The sequence below is a fragment of the Cuculus canorus genome, chromosome 1, assembly GCF_017976375.1.
Source record: "Cuculus canorus isolate bCucCan1 chromosome 1, bCucCan1.pri, whole genome shotgun sequence".
Lineage (NCBI taxonomy): Eukaryota > Metazoa > Chordata > Aves > Cuculiformes > Cuculidae > Cuculus > Cuculus canorus.
Window position 1 is genome coordinate 20,951,890 of NC_071401.1, and position 18,081 is coordinate 20,969,970.

The 18,081-nt window shown below is 42.3% G+C and overlaps 1 protein-coding gene across 1 annotated transcript in view; it reads right to left on the reverse strand.

The window, feature by feature from the left end:
* Positions 1–465: 465 nt before the first annotated feature.
* The window catches only part of ATP8A2 (ATPase phospholipid transporting 8A2), a 326,264-nt gene continuing 308,648 nt past the window's right edge, over positions 466–18,081 (reverse strand). Inside the window, exons 36-37 of the mRNA XM_054050686.1 lie at positions 10,179–10,270; positions 466–1,937 (exon numbers count right to left, since the gene is read on the reverse strand). Coding sequence (XP_053906661.1) covers positions 1,840–1,937; positions 10,179–10,270 — 190 coding nt within the window. The 3' untranslated portion in view covers positions 466–1,839. The remainder of the gene's footprint in view (positions 1,938–10,178; positions 10,271–18,081) is intronic.

Below are 18,081 nucleotides of genomic sequence, written 5' to 3' on the forward strand. Positions count from 1 at the left end.
AGCAAAGGTGATTTTAGGGCTTAATTTCCCCTAATGTGTCTATGTGACTTTAGTGGGGAAAAAAGATTTCCAAAGTTTATTTTGGTGAAGCCTTGGTGAGAACAGATGCATAATTTGTAGAATATCTGTCCATCTAGTTTGCATAACAAGATGTTTTTCCCCCTAGAGACACTATTCATGTATCAGGTACCTGCTGTAAGCTTACCAGCACCATTCTTATTTTGCCATACTCATCTGGTGTCTGGGGCCCAATTCAAGACCCATGAAAGAAACCCAACCCTTGCCCTTGACACTAACAGAAGTAGACCCTTAAAACGTGCCCAAAAGGTCAGGGAAAAATAAAAATAATCCACTCACCAGCTTTGTAGGCTAAATCTCAAATGCTTTTAACACTGAACTCCTGCTGCAATCCTTGGCGGGGCAGGGGAGAGTATTAAACCAACAAGCCTTGGTCCGTTGGATTGCTTTAATAAAAGGTTTATTGGAAATATTTTTGTGCAGACATACAACAGTAAACAATGCCGTTCAAAGCTACAAATTTCTAAGTTTTCTGAACCTTCTAAAAATACAAGTAAATGACCTTCATTTGTATTCAGTCTGGGAGGGAAACAAACTCCACTGTAATGCGATGCAGTATTTAAACTACCAGAGGACATTAATATAGGATGTGAAAATGGTAACACTTCTAGAGGAAAAAAACCACACACCACTGCTGCTCTGCTGGGAGCCAATTAAACATCCCCCCACAGCATTACTCCTCTCTGCATATCCAGATTAAAACCTCCCCATCTGAAACAATATTTAAGCAATTCGAGTACAGATATGACAGACAAGCAGGCACATGACTTGGCTCGCTGATGAAAAAGATGCTGTTAAAGATCCTGTCACTCAAGCTGCTGAATATTTGACCTCTCAGCGCAACGGGCTGCACTTTGAGGGCAGGAGGAGGGACACGGGAGGTTTTTAAGTTGGATGACTCTTCCAACATACACGTGCACACAGAGTCCCAGAGGGCCTGGCTGCCTCATTGCTTTATATTCTCCAGAGCCCTTCTTTTTGAAAAAAAGAGTTGAGAAACAACTTTGAGCAACTTTCCAGTCTAAGAGCTCTTAATGGTAAGAACAGCAAGCGTCTGCATTCCCTTCCTGAATCAAAATATCAGCCAGAAGGGCTCCTGGCTTTGTGAGTAAGCTATTAATTGAGTTTTAGAAAGCTAGGATAGAGCCCTAATAAATCCTGTAAGAGGGCAAGAACATTCTAAGTAAGTAATTGCCATCTTGTGTTATTCTGTCATAAGAAGGCCAATAAGCAATTTTAGCTACAGACTGTGTTGCAATCAAAAATTATATGCCAAACCGCCTGTTAAAAATTTCAGCCAGATCAGTAAACAGTGAGGGAGTAAAGTCTGCATGCAGCCGTGTGCACTTGGTTGGCGTGTGACAAAACAGGAAATCTCAGCACCCCGTTCCAATTAAGCACGGGCTGATTTCTCATGGAACATAAATTTTCTACTTTTCTCCCAGAAAAACCTTATGCTGATGTTTTAAATAGTGGTAAAACACTGTTCTTAATTTCACACCTCACGTAACACAGTCAAATGCTTTGTAACAACATAAACAAAATTTAGGCAGAGCTTTGTGACTGAATTCAAACAATGATTTCCCCCACAATATGTACTCAAGGTTTGCAGGGAGAATACAGAAATTTGTTGGCTAAGGCCACGGAAATGAGTTCTCTGGTATTTTGGCTGCTGTTGCCAACCCTAGTCAAGAACGTGTTAACAGTGGATGCACTGATCCAAATCCCATTATTCCCACCACCCATCAAGTAAAGAACCATTTATTCTATTTCTGCTCTCCTTTTGGTTGTATCGTAGGATCGAACAACTTGCGACTGTGAAACAACACCGTGTTCTTCTTGAGAAAAGGCATACCCATCTGAAAAAGCAAAGGAAGAAAAAAAGAAAAATGACTGGAGTCCAGCTCAAGGGCACAGCCTGTTTTTATTTTTAGGCATCACTAAGGTTACCTGACCGAGACTGCAACAATCTTCATTTCTGTGCTGCACTTCTGGCATTTACAGCATTGAACATACGGCACAGAAAGGCTGCCTGCCCCCAGCTCTGTCTTACTGCTCCCCTCCCCAGGTCAGCTTAGGGCACACAGTCAACATTTCACTCTGAGTTAACCTGACTAATAAGTTACAGATTGATTTGGACACCATGTGTACTTGCATAGTGGCAGAGCTTCTTAACAGACAGGTAGAGATTTGCATTTTGGCTCGACTCCTCTATCGTCTGCCTGATATCAGCAGTTTCCTTGGAGGAACATGGGAATGTCTAGACCACAACTGGATCTGAGTCACATCTTCCCCCTAAGTCCATTCAGGACAAGTTTCCAAGTGGCATCTGACAAATCACACTGAGAAACTCTTGATTCTCTTGGCCAGTTACCCATATCTTGAAAAGAGCAAACAAACATACTCTGGAGGTCTCTATTTTACACAGCTTAACCCTGCTAGCTAGCACAATCCTTTGGTCTCCCTACAAATGACTCAGATGAAAATAACCACATCTTATCTCTTTTAAAGTACTGCGGACAATGCAAGTGGCATTTCTGACATAATCTGCAAAACACCACATTACTGGTAAAACAGTTACAAAAGCTAATCGGCCAATGTGGTGAAATACCAAACAACTTTTAAGGCAGACATGACCCTACAGAAAAATATAGCAAAGGACAACAGACTTTGTGACACCAAGGACAGGTGATTTTCAGGTGTAAGTGGGTAAGCAGAAAAGAAGGGCACATTAGCATAGTTACATAAATGGAGAAATAGGGAAGTCACAGGCTGAGCAGAATTAGATAATGTTTTGTACTAGGAAAGCAGGCAAGAGCTGGCAGATGTGAACAGTGCCTGGGAGCATCCAAGAATTATACCATGGCTAAGTCCCCATGGGCAACTCTCCTTCCTTGAGCAGTTCTGGAATAAGGAGCTTGATAATTCTGAAACACTGCCCCAGTTTCATCCCAAGCTGAAAGACACATAATAATACAAGGACAGGTATTCCAAATGCTACCCAGACACCTAGAAAATGTCTTTCAGGAGTCCTCCCTTAACAGGCTCAAGGTATATTCCCTTCCAGTTGAGGTACCAAGGTGAGCTAAGGCTGGAGTACGACAAAGAGGGACCCTGTGACAGAAAGGCACACAAGGATGAACACCTTTGTTGGGCAGGATGGATGCAAGGCCCTTAATTGTCTTGGTGCTCTAGACTGAGCTTGCTCCCCATGGGCCTGAATGCAGCTTGCTTTTAAGCACGTGGCCAATACTGGTAGACAAAAGCCTAGAAAGCCAAAAATGAACTGGGAAAACGTATGCCCTGAGTGAGGCTAGTTAAATCTTCACCTTGACGACCAAGTTGGGACTATGTGAGCTAAGCACATTTGCTCAAGGACTCCAAAATCTTTTCTTCTGGCTGATGCTTGCACAGGGAGGGTAGTCAGCAACTCCTACAGAGATGTAAGCTGCTGGCAAGAGAGTCCCACAACACTAGAGATGACCATTGTTCAGTTAATGTGGAGAGTCTTCTCCTCTCTCACAGACCACAGGTAAATGTCACCTCCGAAGCCATAGGGACTTTGCTGTAGACTCAAGCTCTTAAGGCAGAACGCACCCTCTCTTAGCAGGAGAGCACACCATCAGCAGGTTAGCTCACCTGAACCAGAAGCACGGTAGGAAATCTCTCCTAGTAAATGGAAGGGATTCAAACAGAAATGCATCATCCAGAACTAACTCCAGACACATCTCCCTCTTGGACTGATTGCACGACAGTATGAACTTTGATTTGATTAAGTGACCAATCATCCCAGCATCCCATTTTATTTTTCCTGAGTACTTCCATGCCGATATACATACAGCTACAGAGGTACAGGCTGGTTTTTCCTACCTCTGAAGGCTCACAGAATTCATTCACAAAATACAAGCAGTCTTTTGGAAAAAAGTATGTGCATACTGGATAACTGCAAAGGAAACATGATTTACAAAACAGGCTTTCATTTAAAAAATGGTAGAGTCATGCTTAAATAACTCCAGTGGGTTTGTTCCACGCTAAGGGCCAGCATACTGTTAGTTTTTTGGGTAAATCCTCAGTGAAAAGTCAACTTGGACAAAAACTGCAAGCTTGAGTCCTAAAAGACTGAAGCCTGTGCCCCACAACCTGGTCTGCATCAAGATGACTTTGCTGTATTTACTTATCCAGTAAGATCATTCAGCACAATATATATTTCAACTGTCATAACCACTGCAGAGCTGCACTGACCACACAAGCACATGGAGCCCGTCAACGCTACAGATCTTCCCGTGACCTGCTTATTTCCAGTGCTGGCACTGGCCTATAGAACAGCCAGACAGCCCAAGTGCTCTGCAAAGTCAATGCAGAATGCAATCAAAGAAATAGGTTCACCACCTTCACACCAGTAGAAAACACCCTAACATGGCAAAAAAATTCAGGTTAAGCTGATCAATGTTTAAGAATGCCAAGGGTATCCTTACATCATGTTCTTGATTCATCCTGAAATATTAGCAACGAGGGCTTTGTGCGTATATCATGGGAAAGGCTGTGACCCCCATACTTGCACGCTGCCCTACTTAGCCGAAGCTCAGCATTTGGCAGTTTATTTTAAACTTTTCCTGTTGATCTCTATACAGGAAGATGAGTTCATATTACATTTTTTTATTCACATTACAATTAAAATTTAGCTTCAAGCTGTTCAGACAGCTGTCTGTGCCTTGTGGAGTCAGAGCGCTGTGAATGCTTGAGTCCCATCCACACTCCCCAAGCAGCTCTACATTCCCACTGTTTTCAGACTCTATCCAAAAACAATGAAAGTTTCCATCTGCCAGTTACTAGCGAACTTTTCGGAAGTTTGAACTTTTCCCCTAGCGCCAGTTTTAAAACCACACCTATGAGCCTGCCCTGGGAACAAGGCTCTCACTGTTCAGCTGTGCTGCAACAGCCCAAGGAGGGAGGACGTTTCTTTAGGGCTTTCTGGTCACAACCCACTCACAGTCCTTGCAGAAGGAAGGATCTTTGTACTCAGAGGCTGTCTATTAATGGAGAAAAGGCACACTTTTGAATAACTGTCAGTGGAGCTCATTTGTTAAGAGGAGATCCACGTTCTCATCAAATCTAAGGTTTCACTCGTACCAGATATTATCAGGCAACCTACTGAATTTTAAAAGCATCCTGTTGGGTTGTTTTCAAAGCTTTGATATTCTATTAGTAGATCAGAATCTATTCTCCCATTAGGTTTCTAATTTAAACACACTTTTTCTGTTCACTGCAATGACTGTTCTGGTCTGTGCAACGCCGGATTAGGGAAACAGTCTCCATGCATGTCTCTCAAATACAGACAGCAATGCCGCACAAGCTCAAGAGCCCACTCACATCCAACACTTTCCAGGATCAGGACCAGAAAGGGTCCAAAGTGCTCTTTTTATTCCAGAAAATCTGCCAGTGGAAGGATTGCAAACAGTTTTAGTCACTTCAGGGACTTATTTTAGAGGCCTCCAACTCCTTGCACTCTCCTCTCTCACACCTAAACTGTCTGTCCTGGGGTTTGTTTAGCTCAACTAGCACGAGGGCAATTCTCACTGGAAACCTGTCAGAAACCTTTCCTTCTGCAGCATTTCACCATTTCATGCACACGGTAGTTCTATGGTTTCATATAGTCAAGGGTATAAATGCACTTTACCATCACGTGTTTGTCTTTGGAGAAAGATGACCAGATTCAAATCCACTAAAATTAAGTCTTAAGTTCTGGGGGGGTGGCAGGGGCACTTTTTTTTTTTTTCAAAAAAAAATAAAATCTAAATATCTTTTAAGAAACCTTGCTTCTTAAATGCCAAAAATCTCTCTGACACAACCAAAATCAACATCAGGGTATCACTTGGTCAGCCAAACTCACTCTCAGGCCAAACGTCTGGTTCCATACAGTTTTTAAGGAGATTTGCTATGATGTTGCAGCTCACATTTACCAGTTAAAAAGTAAATGCTAACTCAGCTTTGACTCCTCCAAGTACTCCTGTTCCACTTATCCTGGAAAAGTGAGAGCTGCTTTAAATCTTGAACATTTTTGTCTAATGCTTACAGAAATCATTACTTTCTGTGCTGATAAACCATGTCTGTGTTTTCTAAAGGGCCCAAGAGGAATTCCTGACAAATGGTCACATCTCTTTTGTCCCACACACTAACCTACTGGTATTACGTGCTGAAAACACAGCCAGATACCGCTGCATCAATTCTAAACTAATTATTCCTAACTTTTTTCTTAAGCTGATTTTGAAAGATTGCAGCTCCACTTGACAGTCAACAAATACATAGCTTGGAAAAAACACAGAATGCAGATATTCCAAACATACGCAAGATAAGAGGAAACAGAGTTTAAAAAGGATCTCAGGTAGCTACCCTGTTGTTTTCTCAAATCAAAATGCACCAACAGAAAAGTGAGAGGAAGAAGGTGTCTGCTAGTGGAGACTAAATGGTGGGATTAGAGCCCTCAGCATGAACACATTATTATTATTTATTATTTGCCAGCCGCCATACTGTGAAATGAACCTCAGATGACAGGTGCTTTTTCTCCATTGATTAATAAGGTGCAAACCATATGCTCTGCATTCAGATTTATTCTATGCAATCACCATATTCTGTCAAAGGAAGAAAGATTTTCTTTGCCAGCATAGGAAATCTGGGCCAAGTGCAGTAATCTTCATTCAGGCTCTCCACGTGTCGGGGGGAGTTCTGCTGGAGCAGTGCTTAATGAGAGCAGGATTCAGCTGTTTTTAAGAGCATTCTCACACAAATGACAACTGAACTGTGGCAGGGGGTGTTCCAAATTACAGGAGGGAAATCGCACTAGAGGGATGTTATGGGACTTTCCTTAAAGATGCACAGGTCTGAGGGTACCTGAGCATCACCCTTCCCACCTGTCTGATGAGGTTCTAGGGACACAGGGGTGATACAGGTCAGTCATGCAGGAAGAAAGCAAAGGTCATAAATCACCTTTTGCATCTACAGAGCCTTCCTAAAGGAGATGCTACTTTCACAAAATCACAAAAGAAAAAAACCCAAAGAATCAAGATTACTTCTTCCCTCAAGTGTGAGCCCCACAGCACACCGAAGTAAAGGGTCCAAAGATGTGTCTGAGAAGAGCCTGGTAGCGTTTCCTGCTCACTCGAAGACGTTTTAGAGAGCAGATGGCAACAGGCAATCCCCAGTTTCACCAGGAGTTACACCAAGCCTGGAGGCCAGCTCTGTCACTGCCACTGACAAGATTCCACTGGCATGGTTTTATGTTAGCACATGGGCTTGACAACCATATAAAACACTTCCACTGAAGCCTCACGACCATGCCATCAAACAGGAACTTCACAAAGCTTCCCAGAAGTTACACTGGTAGGAAGGAACCACGTGATCTTTGACAGTACAGTTAGTAGATAGATTTCTTTCATGCTTCTGACAGATTTACATGATTCAGAAACAAAAAAATGAAGCCAGAGCAAGAAAAACTGCCACGAAGGTCTTACACACGTTAAGGGCATACCCTTCTGGGTGGACAGGGGCTGTTTTTCCAAGCCATTTTCCTTATGGGGAGGAGGTGTTCAAAAGATTAATCCTGTCTGGCCCTCCTGTACGGCACTGACACAGCACTGGCTGTATGGCTCTGTCCCATCTTTTGGGGGCTGGTGCTGCATGGGAGCACCCCGGCATGCCTCCTGCCTGTAGGTCTTGCATTGTGCTAATGTGTTTTGAGAGGGGCCGGCTCACCAATGCAGAGCTAAGGAAAAACAGACTGCAAGCTTCTGCCTTTTGTTACACGGCTCTGCAGACTTATCTCAGTCATCTTTTTCCTTTCACCATGGATGACTAGAAGTAGTACTGAAACTCTCCATAAGATTTTTCTCCTTTCCATGTCACTGGAAACAAAGGTATTTAAGTATTGCTTCCTTTCCCTAAATTGGAGAACTGTTGTCAAAAGTAAGTGACTCTTAAACCAGTACTGTATTTCTACGTTCTGTGCTAAGAAATTTAATCCCATTTTCCTTCCTTTTTGGGATCAAAGCAATTGATTTGCTTAAACCTTCGTCAACTCTAACTAAACAAACCATTTTCCTGCCTTATAAGCAAGTGTCAGATTCTGAGTTGAAGTCACGCAAGCAATTTTTGGAAGAAGTGGCCTTCACAGGCTGTGAACTTGTAGCCTGGTGGAAACATATGAACAGTTCAAGACTTCAAACAGAGTGTTTGTAGTGTGATTTAAGATATTGACCTGCATGTCAAGGCTACTGCCCTATTCATCAACTCTTTACTTTGAAGATTTCTAGCATTTAGTAAACAGTTGTACAATTTAGGGTTGTAAAAACAGCACATACATCCCCTGAATTTCATATGGGCTTGTACATATAGCAGCTATGTAACACAGGAAAATGACATTTGACAAGAGATGACTGAAGTTTTAAGGAGTCATGGGTACACCATTAAAAGTGTCTTTCAATACTAGCAGCTTCACAATCAAAATTTATATTCACATGAAAAACAGATGGCGGATTGTAACCTGTCCTGAGTGGCCCAACTCATTTAGCAGGTAATCATTTGCATTTATAAGTAATGGGTTATCCAAATTAGGGTTTATTTTGATATCTCATTTTTCTTTCCCAATATCTATTCACCTATGAACAACCTAATGATGTATTCTACCAGACCAAAGTCTGACTAGTCACTACTGGTGTATCTTCTCTCCGCACTGCAGCAAGTCTCTACAGCAGAGTACTTTGATAGCAACTTATTTATGCATTTTATGGATTTCTTCTGCCAATCATTGCCTTTGGAATCTCCTCAAAGAGTGCATTTGCATGCCCAAAGCCATGCTGCCGTCAGCATCCCTGGCTCCTTGACACAAAGGATTAAATCCTGGCAGAAGCACATGGTCCACAAGGCTGCTCTACGCACTGGCCTCTTTTCCCAGGAGCAATGGGATTGATCAGCCCTACAACCCTTGACAGTGATGGCCTTGCAACGACTCTATGAAGGACAAAGAATAGCAAATCTGTCACTGTCTCACCTCTTCTAATCAAATTCCCTGTGGAGAATAGAAATATCTCAGGTATTTGGGTTCTCAAATCCCAGCCCTGCCTCCTGGCCTGAACCACAACAGTCCTGCTACCGAAGAAGACACAGCCAGCAATGAGATTTGACTTCCCTGGGATTCTTAAACAGTCAGGGGTGTCACTTCTCACTGCAACGGCAATAGGAAACCCAAAACCTGAGTGCCTGCCCCTTGCCCTGTGTGCAGCAGTACTGCATGCTGGGGGGCTATTTTCTTTAGTAAGGTGAGTGTATTTTGACCACCAGTTTATTCACAAGAGAGGCTGCATTTTACCACTAGAACAGGTTGACTGTACTCCCTGGTCCCTTGAGACAGCATAGTCCTTTAGTGTGTATCTGGCCTACAGAGCTGTTGGATTATTTTTAACACAGTAGGAGCCTTTCCAACACTGACAAAAACCCATCAGGTCCAGCAGATCGAAGCCTGTCACATGTTCCGCTAACTAGATGCATAAGTGGATGACCTCTACGCCAAAAAGAAATGCAATTTATTCCAAATAGCAATAGTAGTGATGTGTGATGTTACTTTTCTTCTCCCAGCAGAGAACAAAGGCAGCTCTGCATGACATGGCTTTCTCATCAGAAACACACAGAACTCCTAAGTGGCATCCCTGAAACATCGCTGTATTCTCAGCTAAGCATAGCTAATACGACTTTTCATAGAGAAACTATTTTTATTTAAGCTAGGCTCTATCACAACATTTATTTTATCCTGCAGAGTTTTTGACTTTACAGTGTTCTTGAGACTATCAGGATTTAGAGAACCTGTATATTGGGATTTTGTCATTTGGGCCTGTTGATTGGATCCTAGGGAATTATCCACATTTGAGCTCCACTCGCCTAGGGCCAAATACACTAATTCCACTTCCAAATGTATGTGTCTTGCTTGGCAGCTCAGCTTCTGTGCTACATTATCTCTATCTACAATTTAATTAAAAAATAATCATCCTTTGCTTCTCTCATCTGGGACTGACTGCTGCGAAACACACATGCATACATGATCTGCTACTTACGTGATACACTTTGCTGGACAGAACGAGCACGGAAAAGGCTCGGAGGAGTTTTCCTGCCGAGCCTTTTTAACAAATGATCACGTTCGTTCATGCTGGGGAAATAAAAAAAAAAAACAAACATACCAGTGAGTAACCAGATAATTTCAAGGTACAAGTCAACTGTATCTGAAGTAGTCCACAGCTGTGACTTTGTCAGTATTTAAGACGATTATAGCATGAAAAAGAATTTTCTCTTTCTTTAGACTACCCATTATTGAGAGAACTCTCTAATAATGGAAACTCCTCCTTTCTAAGGCCACTTTGTGTATGTTTACATTTAATTAATCCACACAGTATTACCATTGTGATTTCTTAATACCCGACACCTATAAATTATTACAAACCATATCAGAAGTCTGATGTTAAGTGATATAGAACATGAAAAAGATTTCCCTTTAGTATTATGTATGTGAAACATGGCACCCACAAACTGCCTTAGAGAGGAGCAAAGCATTGTGGCTTAGCACATGGTAAAAGGCTTCTATCACACCCGCAAAACGGCCTGAAGCAACTAATAAGAAAGAGTGTTCTAAAGAACACTGATTTCCACCTCCCATACTGGAAAGAAAACTTTCTATGCAGGTTTTTATGAAGACCCCCATCAGTTTACACAGTTCACGTCAAAAATTATTATTGAATTTACAGAAAGTCAAAATACATAAGGTGAAAAATATCAGTATGCTTACAATAGGTTTAACAGTTGTGCACAAATCATTGGAGACACTTTCTGCTCTGATTTTTATTAAAAACATGACTCATTTAATAAAGAATATTATGGCTAGAATAAACAAAGGATGGCCCAGATCCTGACCTTTCAAAGCACTTAATTACATACACAAGTCCCACTAAGTTCAATGGAGTTCTAAAATAATGTGAATGTCCAAAACTCATTGCACCGGAGCCTCAAATAATGGGTATATACCCAATTATTTTGAAAAAGATATTACAGGTCTATTTTAGTTTAAAGTTCCTGTGTATTGGGCTGTTTTTCCCCCTCCTGTCCTTGTTGCTAACACTGAGATGAAACCAGTGCATAGAAGGGATTTGCCTGCTGGTGCAGCTCCTTGCAGTCTTTATCCCTTGTGGTCCACATTTACACTGTGCTTCCATTTTCACAGTCTGCTTGTTCTTTCACATCTTTAATCACAAGCAGTAATTCCACTCGTTATGCTGCAAATACGGATACACATCTGAATGCCAACATTGATATCTTTTTTGGATTAAATTACAAACTCACATACATTTGGTGTATGAAATGGAAATCTCACCAAGCACAGCTGCTGCTGTCAACAAACCTACAACAGCTTTAAACAAACAACTCCCTTTCATTGAAGCAATTTTCCGACTTCAAACAAGAAAGTAACCAAAGAATCTCCGAGATGCCTGTAATACATAATCCAGCCATGCAGGCTTATATTCCACTTAATAGTCCATTAGGGTAATACCCATGCTCACAGTCCTCTGTTCGGTGCATAATGAGATGTTGAAGGAAGAAAGGAGGAAATCTGTCTTTTTCCTGTGTTCTCTAAGCTCAGACACCTGAACTAGAGAACTGTACAGCCTGTGCACCTCTCCTTAAAATGACAGCATTTTTAGACACTTGGACTCTTCCCCTCCGTCCCTTGGCACCACAGAATCACAGCTGCAACATATACCCCAGGTTGCTTTCCCTTGCCTGCCATCAGTAGTATTCCTTCAATATAAAAGAAAGTTGGTAACAATTTTGGAAGCAAAACTATAGATACCAACTGCGGGTATCAAAGAATCTTTAAGAACTCTTGAGCCATGAGATCTGCATGTTTTCAAAGAAGAAAGAATCACTAAAAAAGGGTTACAGTCTGGAAGCTCCTAAAAATCTTTGAAGATCCAAGTTGTTAAAAAAATAGATCATGTAGATATAGGAAAATGAAGTATATACACAATGCATTATCAACAGATGAGAAAAACGCTGAGGTACTCAACAACTTTTTTTGCCTCAGTCTTCACCGATAACTGTTCTCCTCGCCCCTCCTGGGTCATGGGACAGCAAGATGGTGACCAGAGGGGTAGACCCCCTCCCACAGTAGAGGAGGATCAGGTTCACGAACACCTGAGGAATCTGAACACATATAAGTCCATGGGACCTGATGAAATGCATCCCAGAGTCCTGAGGGAACTGGCTGATGTGGTTGCCAAGCCACTCTCCATGATATTTGAAAAGTTATGGCAATTGGGAGAAGTCCTGGCCGAGTGGAAGAAGGGTAACATTGTGCCCATTTTTAAAAAGGGTAGAAAAGACCACCCTGAGAACTACTGACCTGTCAGCCTCACCTCTGTGCCTGGAAAAGTCATGGAACAGATCCTCCTAGAAGCTATGCTAAAGCACACGGAGGACAGGGAGGTGATTAATGGCAGCCAGCATGGCTTCACCAAGGGCAAATCCTGTATGACCAACTTAGTGGCTTTCTATGATGGGGTAACTGCAGCACTGGATACAGGTAAATCAATGGATGTTATCTATAGAACTCTGTAAAGCCTTTGACACAGTCCCACACAACATCCTTCTCTCTAAATTGGAGAGATACGGATTTGATGGGTGGACGGTATGGTGAATAGGAAACTGGTTGGATGGCTGTATTCAGAGAGTAGTTGTCAATAGCTCAAAGTCCAGATGGAGATCCATGACGACTGGTGTCCCTCAGGGGCCCATACTGGGACCAGTGCTGTTTAATATTTTTATCAATGATATTGACACTGAGATTGAGTGCACCCTCAGCTAGTATGCGGATGACACCAAGCTGAGTGGTGTAGTTGCCGCATTGGAAGGACAGGATGTCATCCAGAGGGACCTGGACAGACTGGAGAAGTGGGCCTCTGAGAACTTCATGAGGTTCAACAAGGCCAAGGACAAGGTTCTACACCTGGGCTGGGGCAATCCTCGATTTCAATACAGGATGGGGGATGATGTGATTGAGAGCAGCCCTGCAGAGAAAGACTTGGGGGTGCTGGTCGATGAGAAGCTCGACATGAGCTGGAAATGTGCGCTCACAGCCTAGAAGGCCAACCGTATCCTGGGCTGCATCAAAGGAAGTGTGGCCAGCAGGTCAAGGGAAGCGATTCTGCCCCTCGATTCCTCTCTTGAGAGACCTCATCTGGAATACTGTGTCCATTCTGGAATCCTCAACATAATGAGGACTACAAAAATGATCAGAGGGCTACAAAGATGATCAGAGTGCTGGAGCACCTTCCCTACAAGGACAGGCTGAGAGAGTTGGGCTTGTTCAGCCTGGAGAAGAGAAGGCTGTGAGGAGATCTTATAGCGACATTCCAGTACTTGAAGGGGGCCTACAGGAAAGCTGGAGAGGGGCTATTCATAAAGGCTTGTGGGGTTAGGACCAGGGGGAACAGGTATAAACTGGAGAGGGGTAGATTTAGACTGGACATTAGGAAGTATTTCTTCACCATGAGAGTGGTGAGGCACTGGTACAGGTTGCTCACGGAAGTTGTGGCTGCCCCATCCCTGGAGGTGTTCAAGGTCAGGTTGGATGGGGCCTTGGGCAGCCTGATTTAGTGGGATGTCCCTGCCCATGGCAGGGGGATTGGAACTAGATGATCTTTAAGGTCCCTTCCAACCCAAACTATACTATGATTACATCTTCCAGTACAAGCCCTGATAGGAAAGAAAAGTGGAACTAAGTGGCTTTCTTAACTGAAGTGTTTGCACCCATACTGAACCTCTGCTTTCAGAAAAAAGTTTTGTCTGCTATCAACAAATAGCAAAGTGAAAACTTCTCAGTCTCCCTCATACTTTGGTGCAAAATGAATGATGACATCAGACTTTCAGGCACCAGGTTAGGCTTTGCTCACAGAACTATTGGTTGTAAATCTATCCCAAGAGTTAGCCATCATTTTAAGTGTTAATTCTATTTTCCAGTGCCTCTGAGCCAGTGCCTAAGTGCCTCCCATGCCTAAGGATGGCATCTTAAGATGCATTAAAGCAAAAGGATAAGAGATTATGACATCATACTCTGAATATTGGATATAATTGTGTTCACATTCAGAGACCTCAAATATGGTACCAGAATGGAAGAAATAACAAACATGGACACCCTCGTGTAAGTCAGTGACCTGGAAAGTGACAGTGAAATATGGTTAAGGTGGGTAGTCAGTGACCTCAGAAGGGATAAGGGAGACACACTATCCATCTGTAATAATACAAAACAAAGGACATGGATAAAATGCTTTTAACTAAACAAAACAAATAGTAGCTTAGAACAAAAACTATTGAAGTGTCCCACTTTTGAGGGCTACTGTGAAAAAAAGGATTTAAATAAGTCCTTACTCAAGTAATCTGGAACCAGATCCAGTTGCTATTGATGATAAAGAATCCCTTGTGCTCGGAATATCTTTGCAATAGCTTCCTAAGAGGGTCAAGATGATTTATCTGTCTAGAACTTTACATTAACAACATTACATGTATTCATTAAGTGAATGACAAGTCAACAGATAAACTAAAGACAATATGTTATTTCATAACAGTGTTTCCTACTCCATGAAAAACAACCCTTGCGTGTTCAGGTCCGAATTGCTCTCAGGTGCCAAGAGACCTTCATTTTATTTTTCTGTGTTCCCTTCTTCTCATCCCTCACAAAAGCAAACAGACCTTAAATCTAGGCAACAAACATCTGGCTTTACACATTCAAATGAGATGCATCAAAACAAACAGAATAATTCAAAGCTGACCACAAGGTCCCACTAGCTCATTTGCTCAAGTAATTAAAAAAAGATGAGCTTCAGTACCAATTAACCTACTGAGCACTAATTAGCATTAATGAGGATTTGCAGTACTCCGTATAGCTTGACCCAGAATGTCCTCCCAAGTCTACTAATTGGTTGGTGGCAAAAGCAGGGCTCAGAAAAAAGGTTAAAGTGGATGCAGGTGTCTTCCAAAATTGCATCTTCCCTAAAAAACCACACATATAGCCCACTTAAAAAAAAAAAAAAAAAAAAGTAAGATTAATTCAGGACCTCCCTTCCACTACAAGAACTGAACTCGTAAGGAATGATTTTGTGTTTTATTATGATTTACTAGAGGAGATAGAGAACACAGGCACACTAAATGGGCAAAGACACTTAATTACCATTGGTTTTAACTTGCTGCCCTTCTGGATTATTCGTGATTCAGGAATTCACATGTAAAATGATTTGATTTTGTTTCTGCTTTTCTACTTTCTAGAGAGAAAAACTGAGCTACTAGTGAAGCCTTTCCAAGGCTGCTAAAAATGACACCAACAAAACACAAGCACGTATCCTAGCTGCTATCCCTCTATCTTAAAAACACATGAAGAACCCGTGGCAGAGGCATGGCTCTTCAGTGCAAGATACTCTGCATCCATGGGTAAGCCCAGAGGGCAAGCAATACACGTACATCTGCAGGTAAGCCCTGAGGACAAGCAAGCATGCTGCTGTTTTTCCTATCATCTGAACAGCTATAAATCCCCTTGCCCTACTGCCTGCAGGTGCAGCGTCACTATTTCTTCTATGCTGTGCTACTGCTGCAGCATTTAGCAACAGGTAGAACACCGTACAGCTTGGTTTAAAACAGAAAACCCTCCAAATCTTAGGCTGAAGTTCTGCCTGTAAGGCCACAGACTCCCTGCTACCCATATGCATTTTCAAATGGAGCAGCAGACAAAACCTTATTTCAGCCTCTTTCCTTCCACTGTCACATACTCTGTTAAACACGTTCTTGCTTGAGAAGCCCAGGTTGGACCTCATTCCTCTCCTGCTGGAAGAAGCATCTTGCAATGCGTTGTCCTTGCACTGTAACAGCAGGGAGGGAAGAAGGAAAGGGAAAAGTTTTTGCAAAATATCCAATGTGGCTGAACAGAAGGTAAAAGTTTGGGAAGTTTCTGTCCCTGTCCTCTTTAGCTGTGGATTAGACTTTGAGGGGAGAAGAGGATACTCTTCTCTCCCTTTTTAAAATTTGGAATTAAAACATAATTGATTTCTTCTGTGCATTCCAAACAGTAACCTACAAGAAAGTCTGCTGTTTCTTTTTTGACGTTTGTCACCAAAATTTACATCAACTTGAAAAATGAAGAGCAAGAAAAAAGGTTTGAAACAAACAGACTTCTCTCACTTTCATCAGTCCTAAGCACCAAAACATTTACAAGCAGATGGTTGATTTTCATTTCAGTCTCTTGGTTCTCAAACTCCATTAAATTTTTTGTAAAGAAGAACTAGGGGTTTGAGCATTATGACTTTTCCCCAAGTATGAATTGGCAGAGGGTACTCATGGATCCCTCTCTGGCTCCTAGGACACACCAGGTATTCCTGAGGATTTATTCACAAGTTCCACCTCTCACCCATCACACAGCACAACGCTGCTTAAACGCTGACACCATCAGATATGGTCCTGGTGGACAACCAGCAAGTACCATAATCCAGGCAGAGTCCATGGCCACACACCTTTGTAATTGGCCAGGGGAGACCTATTTTTCTTCCTCAGATATTCCTTCCTGACTGAGTGCACTCCCTCAAGCCTCGGTTTAACTTGTTTTCTTTTAGTTTAGACTCAAGTGCATTACCTGAATTCACACAAGGTAATTGCTACCAGTTATGCATTAGGCAGAGATGACAACTAACACAGACAGTGCAAGAAGAAACTAGAAATAATATTCTTACAGATGAGGAATTCAAAATTAAAGCATGCAGATAATCTCAAATGCAAGTCACATTAATGCTGAGGGCTCAGCAAAACTCTGTATGCTCAAATATCCAGAACAACCCAGGGCTGTGGAAGAGAGGCCTGACCATCTAAATGAGCAAATTCTCTGGACCTTGGAGACACTGCACAGAGGAACTGACCTCCTACAGAATAGCAAAAGTAGCAACTATAGGCTTCTGCTCATTTCTTTCTTTTGGCCCACAAAGGAGAGATGTTATTTTTGGTTATCTAGCATTGGATAGCAGGAATGTTTTAGTATGAGGTCAATTAGAGTAGGAGTTTTTTTTAATTTAAAAGGCAAACAGGCATTACTGATAATGAAGCTGCAGTGTACTCAAAGGAAATCTCCGGAGCATTTAACAAGGAAGTGTCTGAGGCACATAAACAGTGAAACAAAAATCAGCATTTCCTTTGCAGACTCAGCATCTACACACTGCTCCTTAATCACTCAGGATTCAGTTGAATAAAGACACATGCAAATCCATGATCCTTTGCATTTTTCTGTAAATACTCAGCAAGTCATCAACAAAAACCCAGACTATGGCTAGAAGACCAAAGGTTCACCAGACACAAACCACAGCAAAACGAAGACAAAAGCATAGCTTGTATTACTTGCAAGCTGAGAGGTGCAAGAAGTTACCCACCACCACCTATCAGAGGTGACTCTTGCACAAAGACAGCTAGGCTTTAGGGAGTACCACGTCCTTGCTGAGGGTTTCAGCAACAGCCATCTCTCCAGGGGAGCTGAAGGCCTTCATGTCCTGCTGTGGTAAAACATTTCCAGGCCTTGTTAATGCAGCAGCTCCCCTCCAACTGTGTCCTGAGAACATTTGAGAGCCACAGAGGAGAAACTCCCTCTCCCTAGATAGGAGGCAGCTATTTCAGTAACTTGCCCTCTTTATGAGTAATATTTGACATTATCCAGCCAAATGTTTGTCTGTTAAACACCAAATGTATCTGTGTGGTCTTTCACGACCGACTTGGAGCACAGTTAAAGCAGCCATGCAGCGGCGAGCTCTCCATGCCTGCAACACGTGGTACCAAGCTCAGCTCAGACTGTTGCAATTTGTTTATCTTGCCTGGAAGTGAAAAGGTTAAGAGTGTCACACAACTTGAGACGCACATCCTTGGATGTCCTTTGTGGTGACTGATGGC